This window comes from Monodon monoceros, unplaced genomic scaffold (assembly GCF_005190385.1).
Source record: "Monodon monoceros isolate NGI ecotype Baffin Bay Population unplaced genomic scaffold, NGI_Narwhal_1 Super_Scaffold_3, whole genome shotgun sequence".
NCBI lineage: Eukaryota > Metazoa > Chordata > Mammalia > Artiodactyla > Monodontidae > Monodon > Monodon monoceros.
The window spans coordinates 59145602-59155365 of record NW_021703780.1 but is presented as its reverse complement, the minus strand read 5'-3'; the positions used below and the strand labels follow the sequence as shown (position 1 = coordinate 59155365).

The 9764-nt window shown below is 48.6% G+C and overlaps 1 protein-coding gene across 1 annotated transcript in view; it reads left to right on the top strand.

The window, feature by feature from the left end:
* The first annotated feature begins 1905 nt into the window (after positions 1–1905).
* The window catches only part of ZNF620 (zinc finger protein 620), a 10779-nt gene continuing 2920 nt past the window's right edge, over positions 1906–9764 (top strand). Inside the window, 5 exon segments of the mRNA XM_029242607.1 lie at positions 1906–2698; positions 4914–5126; positions 6518–6644; positions 7117–7230; positions 9451–9763. Of these exon segments, the coding sequence (XP_029098440.1) occupies positions 5046–5126; positions 6518–6644; positions 7117–7230; positions 9451–9763 (635 nt within the window). The 5' untranslated portion in view covers positions 1906–2698; positions 4914–5045.

Here is a 9764-nt window from a genome sequence, read left to right as displayed (position 1 = left end):
AATCTTTGGGCAATTTATTTATTTTTATTTTTTTTTTATTTTTTTAATTTTTTTTGCGGTACGCGGGCCTCTCACTGCTGTAGCCTCTCCCATTGCGGAGCACAGGCTCCGGACGCGCAGGCTCAGCGGCCACGGCTCACGGGCCCAGCCGCTCCGCAGCATGTGGGATCTTCCCGGACCAGGGCACGAACCCGTGTCCCCTGCATCGGCAGGCGGACTCTCAACCACTGGGCCACCAGGGAAGCCCTGGGCAATTTATCTTTGATAGTCTTCCATTGGATGTGTTGATCATCCTCCATTAACGTTTCCTGGCTCACAGTAAGCTCGGTCTGTGCATTCAGACTTTCATTTGTTGTTGGCTTGTGACTGGCTGGTTTGGGGGTGGATTTGCTGGTGGGGTTATGTGAAGTGATAACCCCTCTGATTTCCTCTGTGCTCTGTGTTGGGGGTAGACAGGTACTTCTGGCCATGGGTTGAGTGAGGGTGTTTCTTGGGCCTTTTCCTTTGGGGTGTATGTGTGTAGTTGACCCAGCAGTGGCAAGGCTGGCTCCCTGGTTATAGCTCTCCATCTAGTTCATTTCTGGTTATAGTTCTCCCACTTTTCCTTCTCTGTTCACAGTCACTCCAAAGTGGAAGCTGGGTTGTTGATCAGAAAAACAATATGGCTGCGTGATTTCTCCCTTAATCTAGCTACCACTGCCACACCTCCTGAAGGAATAAGCCTCCAGCAGGGTATTCCCTGCATCTCCCTTAACTGCCCCCGCCCCTGCCCTCATCCCGCCAAGCTGAGACTTCTAAGCAGCATCTTCAGGGAGATCTCATTCTGTGCACTCCCTGTACCCTACACATAACAGAGATTAGGCAAGCTGTGAGGCAAACTTCTGTCTGCTCCTACGGTTCAGTTTAAATTGTAATGCGCTCCGCTGACAGTCCTCAGCATTTATAGTGTGAAATCGAGCTAATTCTCTAGTTTCGAGCCTAATCCGGGAAAGTTAGCACTTAGTATGTGAAATTTTGCCTTGTTAACAAGTTAGAAGGAACAGCGATTGAGCCAACTTCAGACTGTTAGGTTAATCTTTACCAGTCCACCCTTGGACTGTGTCCCAGGAATAGGGGGGGATTAAGAAGAGATACAAACATTTGTTTCCATATATGATGTCACATCCTGGAGGCCAAGAATCCCCGCTTTTCGATCACAGTTGCACCAGCCCTGCTGCGGCCCCATCTGCAGCCAGCCGCTGAGATCTAGGCAGGCAGGTTTGCCACAAGACCGTCGCTGCCGCCAATGGCCATCTCCAACTTGCGGAGATAGGGCCCGGCGAAGCGGGAGGGTCACGTAAGCGCCCTGGACCGGCACCACCGAGAGGAAACCTCCGGGCTTCCTAGAGCGGACGGTGGGCTCCCGCCGTCCTTCCGCCTCGGCGCTGGCTGGGGGAGCCCGCTCTCCGGCGGGAGAGTGGACCGTTGTGCTAACCGTCCGCCGGGGTGATCCCGGCCTCGGAGGCGAGGTGGCTCGGCGCATTCGTTGTCTTGGCTGGCTTGAGAGCCTTGACCTGGAAGAGCCTGGCCGAAGAGGCCCGCGCCCCTGCCTGCGGTGGCGGGTTCGTTCGTCTTCCTCCGAAGGGCTTTCTGTGCCCGCCTTCTTCGTTGGCGGCTGGAGATGTCGGCGTCGCCTGCTTCCCGCCGCTCCGAGCGGGCGTGCGCCCAGCATCACCCACCGGTCCACTTGAGCATCTCTTTTTCCTGTTTTGACCCGCTGCCAAGCCTCCACCAGCATTTTGTGCTGTAGCCCCTCTCGGTCCAGGCGCCCCCTTTCTCTCCAGAGGAGACCTCTCTTGGTCATCGTGTCAAAGTGTCCAGGGTGAACTGAACTCAGCTTCGACTTGTACAGAGGTGACCCGGTCTTTGAAAGGGAGAATGAGAGAGTAGAGAGGGGGCGAGTGGAGACTCAGTAAAGCAGGGAAGTCAAGTGAAACCCGTCTGGGTTTGCTAACTGGCGCTTATGGAAGTTAGGCTCCTACCCCCTCCCACAGAGACTGGGAGACAGAGGCCCTATCTTCAGGAGTTGGGTGGAACAAGCACTATATTCTTTAGACAACCTTGAATTTTCTCAAGCAGACCCTCTAAGAGGGGGTAGGGTCATCCTAGGGATGTGGCCTTGAACTGTTAGAGATGATGTTAATGTCTTGTTCATGTCTTCATAGGCTAGGGTTTGAAGGCCTAGCGGAGAAGGGGCTCAGGGGAGCCTGCCAAGAGTCTGGTCAAGGACAGAATCTTTGTCACCGGTCAGGGTCACAGGACATATTCAGTAAAAATTTTCTGTTCCAACCCAAGCAGTCACTGAGGCCAGGATTCTCCTCTAGCCGAGACTCAGTTCTGGATAATGTAGTGTTGTGGCATATTTTGAGAAGCCTTGTGGCTTGCCAGCAAGTGGATGGAGCAGTTATAGCTCTGTGGGTGAGGGGAGGGGCCGGACTGCCATGGAGTGGTAGGGCAGTCATTGTCCTAAGAGTTAAGGGAGCCCAGGGATGGTGGTGAGAGATGTAAAGGGGAGTAATGCACGTACGGGCTGCGAGAGAGGGGCAGTTTCCCTTGGAGCTCTTTTCTCCTTAGATCTGAGACTCTTCCTCTTCCCAAATCAGAGAGCAGTGCAGGAAACCAGGGGACGGCAGCCATGCTTCAGACAGCGTGGTCCCAGGTGAGACGGCTTCCTGACAGCTTTTCTTAGATCAGCTCTCAGAGAAGTCTATGCCAGACTCGGGCCTGACTTGGGTTCCCCTTTGCCAGGCAGCTGTGGATGTGTGTCTGTGCGGGTGAGGGTGTGTTTGGGGAAAAGTGTTTTGAGGTGAGATGAGATTATCCCCAGTGGGAGATACCTTTGTCTACAGAGAGGACATGATTTTCAGAAGATCCATTTAATTGCATGAGTTGGAAGCACTGCCAGTAAAATTTCCTGGGAGCTACAAATCCACATCAGTTTCTACAGATGAAGTCTACCAAGAGGCAGGTCTCCTGTGCCAGTAGTTTGCAACTGTCCTTGGAGGCCATGGAACTTAGAAGAATTTGGAAGACACCCTGGGGATGCTAGATGAGTAGAGCATGAATCTAGGAGGGGCAGGAGGAGGACTGCAAAACCAGTGACATTAGGCAGTTCCGACAATTATTGGGGAAATAAAGGAGGACTGAGTAGTGCATCAGAGGCTGTGGGGTGTGGAGCCAGAGAATTCCGTGTCATGTTTCCATGGTGTTTAAAATGCTTCCCAGCTCCCAGGAGAAACTGCACGGGTATTGGTTAATGGGCTTTTCTAGCTGTGTGGCCTCGGATTACTTCTAAACCTCTTTGGCTTCAGTTTCCTCAGTTGTAAAATGAGGAACGTAACAGTACCAATCTCAGAAGTGAAAATGAAAAGCGATGATGCTTATAAAGCCGTAGCACAGTTTCTAGCACCTATTAAGCTCCCATAAATCTTAGCTATTATATAAAGACCATTTAAGTGACTAGTGCAAGGAAGTTTAATTAATGAATATGAATTGATTGCAACAAGGTAATACATTTGTTTAATGTATTTAAAAAATATTAGTTCTTCCTTTTGGATTGCGGTTACTGTCTAGATGATTCTATTTGGTTTCAATATCTATTTATATGTGTAGTTACAAAAGAGAGCTGGGCTGGAGCAATGTGCAGCAGATGCCTAAGTGCAGGAGACTGGTTACACGGTGCGTGAAAGGCCCCCATCATTGGGCATTTGAAACAGCAGAGGAAAGTCTCTGGATACTGTAGCACCTGTGGTCACAGAAGAGAAGCCATTCCTGTTACTGTGCAGGCCCTCTGTCATGTAGTTGAACTAATTGAAGATGCCTTTGTAATTAAAACCTTTCTGGGTAGAAGCACTGAATTTCTCCAGGTTGGGCCTGGAACACACATCCGGGTATATGGTGGGAAAGGGCTCTAAGGCTAAATGTTAATAGCTGTTTCCCTACACTGTGTCACACATTGGAGCCCAAGCAGCACTTGTATCTCTATAAACAACACAAACTTGTAAGCACTTATTACATGCCAGGCACTACTGTAAACACTTTGTCAATCCATGAATTCATTTAATTATTATCCTTCAACAGCCCTTTGTGGTTGGTACCACCATCATACCCATTTAACAATGAAACAGGCAAAGCAACTTGCTGCTGGTCCCACAGCTAGTAAGTGGTACAGCGGCCAGGTTTTTGGACCAGGTGCTCTATGCTCTCAACCCATACACATCTGGCGGTTGAAGTGATGGGCTCCACTCTTCCAATTTCCAATCCTCCCACATTGGTGTAGCCACAGAACCCAGGCCTCTTGGGCACATGTGGAGCAATGGTCCCCTCAGTACCTGGAAGGGCAACCAGAAGTAGTGAACGCCAGAGAACCCTGGGTAATTCCCAGGATTGAAACCATTCTGTGGCTTGAGCCAGCCGGCCTACATTCCCCGGAGGAGCTACCGAATGGGGGCGCTGCGGGACCCGAGCCTCCGGCCAGCAGCTCTGTCCTTTGCCATCTCCCAAAGTAGGGACTGGACGGCTGCGGCTGGGATAGGGAACCACAGAGATGGGAAACTTCCCAGGTTCCTAGAGAGGAGGGGAGACGGTTACCGCACTTGCCACTGAACCTGTTGGAAGCTTTCCCAGAGGTTGGCTGCAGTCCCATGCTTTCTCTTCGCTTGCACTGTGCGGGGTTAGTGGCTTCCTGGGATGCGGGTGCCAGTGTCCGGGTAACAGATTCGCTTTCCCCGGGTGTAGTACCGGGTTCTCCAAACCCTTTCTTTGCCTTTGTGGTGAGGGGGTAGCGGAATGGAAAGGGGCCGAGGCGGACAGAAGGTATTTGCAGGGTGCGAGGCAGCATCACTCTTACCCGTGCCTCTGTATTTTCCTTTCAGTGTCACATCTCAGGACCTGAAGGGCAGTGTGCGAAGCAGAGACGCCTGCCATGCTCCAGATCACCTGGCGCCCAGTGAGCGAGCATCCTTTCAGCCTCTGTGGCTCCCCTTCCCTGTCCTCTCACCCTTTTGATGTCAAGAGAGCAGGTGTCAGCTCTGCATCCAGATCCAGGTCCAGGCCTGTGGCTTCCGTTGTGCATCTGTCATTGTCGGGTGTGTTTGGGGAAGGGGAGGAGTTAAGGGGAGTGGAGAAATGAGAATTCCCAAACTAAGACATAATCAAGATGGAAAAAACAAGTGAGTGTGGGGGATTGATTGGGATAGATTTGGCAGTTTGGGCTGAAAAATGGAAATGCACTAAAAAGTGGAAATCTGCATCACAGCATACAAGGAAGACCCTTTTCACTTCTGTCCACAGGATTGAAAAAGTCTTTGCTTGGATAAAGCACTTCTAGTAGTGTTTTTGTAGAATCCCAGGGCTCACCTCTCTGCTTCCCATCTCTCAGGAATTGGTGTCCTTCATTGCCTCATACCCAGTATCTTGAAAACCATTGTTTTATGTAACTTGTCTTATTTTGGTTCAGGCAGGAGGATAAATCTGTTCCCTTTGACTCCATCTAGATAAGAAGTGCAAGTTTTTCCTCAGCATTTAAAAAACATGACTCCTTTTACTTTGCCATCTCGACTCCCAGGTCTTCATGTGTGTGTTGTTTTCCTTCTCTGAAAGCCTTTAGGATCTTTTTTTTAAGTCTCTTTCTGAGGCTTCTCAGTGATGTGCTTTTGTGTAGGTATTTTTCATTCATTCCCTATATACTCTGGGGGTCCTCTCTCCTCCCTGGTGCTTTGAAACAGAATGTGTTACCAAGTTATAAATCAACTATACTTCAATCAGAAAACAAAAAAAAAAAACCCAAAACAAAAAACAAACTTCCTTTTAAATAAATAAAAACTCAAAGAAAAAAGAATATTTTACCAAGTTACAAAAAAGCAGTTCACACTTTAAAAATATCCAGAGCTCATCCTTTGTTCTGTGGTGTGAATCAGGCTCTTTTTTGTTTGCTTCCTCCTGCACCAGCAGTTAAGATTCAGCTTTCCCTTCTCTTCTGTGTCAGTTACCATTTATCCTTTCTCTGCCTTTCAAAATTCTGTTAATACCTCTAGTCAGATTTGACTCTTCTCCTGTTGGGCCTTTGTGTTCCAGTGACCTTAGCAGGATTAGGGAGGGAGTAGAGATCAGTACAAAAGTTCTGTGGGCTGTGTTTATACAGATTTCCCCTGTACATGTTCACACAAAACCCACGTAGGGGAGAGGAGCCAGAGGGACCCATAGGCACACGGAGCAGGACACAGCAGAGTCGACACAGAGATCAGCAGGTGAAGGAAGGGCTGTTCGCTGGGGATGACCACAAGGGATGCAGTGAGTCTAGGGCTCCCCTATTGATGAGGGCAATGCTGGCTGAGGGCTGGCCCCTGCAGAGAGGGGTGTAGGGGGCTTGAGCACTGGACAGCTGTCCTCGGCAATAACACCAGCCCCAGTGAGTCTCTCCCTTTACTTAGGCTCCTCTGCCCTCACACAGGGCTGGAGCAAGAACCTCTTGTTTCAGGAGCCAGTGACCTTTGAGGATGTGACTGTGTACTTCACCCAGAATGAATGGGTCATCCTGGATCCTGTGCAGAGGGCCTTGTACAGGGAGGTGATGCTGGAGAATTATGCAAATGTGGCTTCCCTGGGTGAGATATCTTTTCTCCCTGCTCTTCTCTGCCTCTGCCCTTTGAGCATCCTGCCTTCTTTCTTCCTTTGACTTTATGGGGTCTCTAATAACCCTTGTGGGCAGTTGCTCTGGAGGCTGAGCTCCCCAGAGGCTACTGGGTTGGGAGAGCCCTGGGTTCCCAGGTTTTGAAATCACTATCCTCTAACCCTGGGAGGGACTCTGCCCCATGCATGGAGGGAAATGAAGAGCTGTCAGGAGCTCACCAGAGCCTTTGCCTCCGTCTTCAAGTTCTCTGAATATTTGGAACTTGAGTAGAGGATTATTCCAAGACTCTGCCCTGCTTTGTGGGAATTTTCTGTCATCTAAGATGCACAGGCTGACTTCACTTTGTTTCTCCCCACCTGGCTCACTGGAGAAAAAGAGGGCTGAGAGGTGACCTTGCTTCATGATTCCCTCTACCTTTGTTTTCCTGTTTCTTTCTCCCTGGGCAGCTTTTTCGTTCACCAGACCTGTTCTGGTCTCTCAGCTGGAGTGAGGGGAACTGCCATGGGGCCTCGATCCCTGGGAACCCGTGGGCAGGGAGGCCCTCAGAAGAGTCTGTCCAGGTGAGTATGAGACCCTACCGTTTTTGCTTAGCCTGCTTTCTTGTTTTCACATTTCAATATGCACAGTGTTTCTTCTCTTGTGAGACTGTTTTCATTCCTCTGGAATCGTTACATGTGATGTTCTGCATTTATAGTGGTTGCCTCCCTCAAGTGAGGAAGGGCCCTTCTCTTCCAAGAAGGGTGTGGCTGCAAGATTTCTTTGCGTGTTCACATTTGCCTCTCCACCTCACCACCCGCCAAGGGACACTGTCTGAGCAGCTCTTATCATCCCTGTCATGTAGAAACATTTTATTTTTCCATCAGTTTGTTTTTGCAAAGATGAGGATGTCAGCCACCTTATGAGGAAGATAGACTTCTGGGGGCCTGTCTGGCAATCTACGTATGCATAGGGTACATTATTTGTATGGGAAATTGAAGTATGTGTTCCCAAACACTAACTTAACAAATATTAAAAATTTATTTTTATAATGGAAATTTTCACACATATGCAGACACCAGCCACATGCACCCAGTGTACCCCTCACCTCAACAGTCCACCTATATCCTGCCGTTCTTGTTTCATCTTCCCTCCATGGACACTTAAAAATATATGGATACCTCCCTGGTGATCCAGTGGGTAAGACTCCGCACTCCCAATGCAGGGGGCCTCGGTTAGACCCCTGGTCGGGGAACTAGATCCCACATGCATGCCGCAATTAAGAGTCCGCATGCCGCAACTAAGAAGTCTGCATGACGCAATGAAGATCCCCCGTGCCGCAACTAAGACCCAGTGCTGCCTGAATAAATAAATATTAAAAAAATATATATATATATATGTATTTTTTAATAGATGAACTTTTGAAGCAAAACTTGTAAATGAAAGGTGAATGGCTTCCTCATTTTGAGAGGTATTGATATGAGAATTAGAAATAACAACATAGTATATATATATATGTATATATATATATATATTTTTTTTGCCTTTGTTACTCTGCTTCACCCATTCTCTGCCTGTTAAAATTTCCTGTGCTCTTCAGACTCTTTACAGAGAATGTCCATTAATAATGCACATCGCAGGACTTCCCTCGTGGTCCAGTGGCTAAGACTCCGTGCTCCCGATGCAGGGGGCCTGGGTTTGATCCCTGCTCAGGGAACTAGATCCCACATGCCGCAACTAAGAGTTTACATGCCACAACTAAACATCCCGCATGCTGCAACTAAAAGATCTCGCACGCCACAACCAAGATCCCGCGTGCCACAACTAAGACCCGGTGCTGCCAAATAAATAAATATTAAAAAAAAATAATGCACATCGCTCCCCACCGCCTCCCCGCTCCAACCTTGTGTGCTTTCCTGGATATGACCCCAAGACTTCAGGTTGTCTGGGTTAAAAAATATTTTCTAAACAGTTTGCTTGTAAACACATGAGGGTTTTCTCTGACCCAGTGCTGATGATTATATTAGTTTTTCTTTTTTAGTTAGTTTAGGATTTCACATTCCATATTGTTGTGTTAGACTGTATGTGCATCCTGTATAGAGTTTTAGGAAAAAGGACAACCATCGTTACATGGTTGTCTCTAGGACTGATGTCCATTCTTGGAAGGGTTCTTCACATGTCCAGTGCTCTTTTCTTTTAGAGGCAAGCCTGCACGTCTTCCCCTTCCTTCTGGATGCTGTGGTGTTTGTCCTGCGTGGTCCCTTCAGCCACTGCGTAGGAGCCTGCTGCTTTACTAGAGCCAACTTGATGACAGAGGTTGGGTCTCTCTCAAAGATTATGACATGGATAACATTTAAAAAAATAAGCAGCTCTTAAGGAATTTCAGCCCGTGGGACCTTTTGTGGGACTTGAGCTGCTCGACTGCCCCTTCTTCTCCACTCTCAGCCGTCTCTCACCTCGGGCTCTCCATTCATCACTTCTTTACATCTGCACTGATCCATCCGATCCACTTGGGAGACAGCAATTGGTCCTTCTGCCCTAGTGAACAGACTGTGCTGTTTTCCAGTCTTCACGCTCTTTACAGGAATGCTCCTGGCCTTGCTGGCCTCCCTGGCCTCTTTCACAGAGTTCCACTTGTGGGGTTCTGCTGCGTGGTGGTCTTTGATCATTTGGTGTACATATTGGAAAATATCCCCTTACTCAGGGCAAATCAGAACCACTTGAACCTATTCCCTCTTTAGCATAAGTATTTTCTTTTTGTGATATTAGGGGCTGACACTTGTATTTTCTTTTTATGATATCAGGCGGGGAGACCAGAACTGACAAGGAAGAATCAACGCCAAAAGAACACATTTCCAAAGAAGCAGAGTCCCACGGACTGACATTAGGAGGGCTGCCAGGGAATGTTCCCCAGCACCTTGGCTTCAGGAGCCACCTAGAACAGCACAGCCACGGGATGGTTAAGAGGACAAGATCAAAGAGGAGAGATTTCACAGATGGGTCAACCAGGTATCAGGAGGCCTGTGCTGTGGAGAGCAGGGAGAAGTGTGAGAAACTGGGAAAATACATTAGTGTTAGCACACAACTCACTACAAATCAGACAATTTCTAGCGGTCAG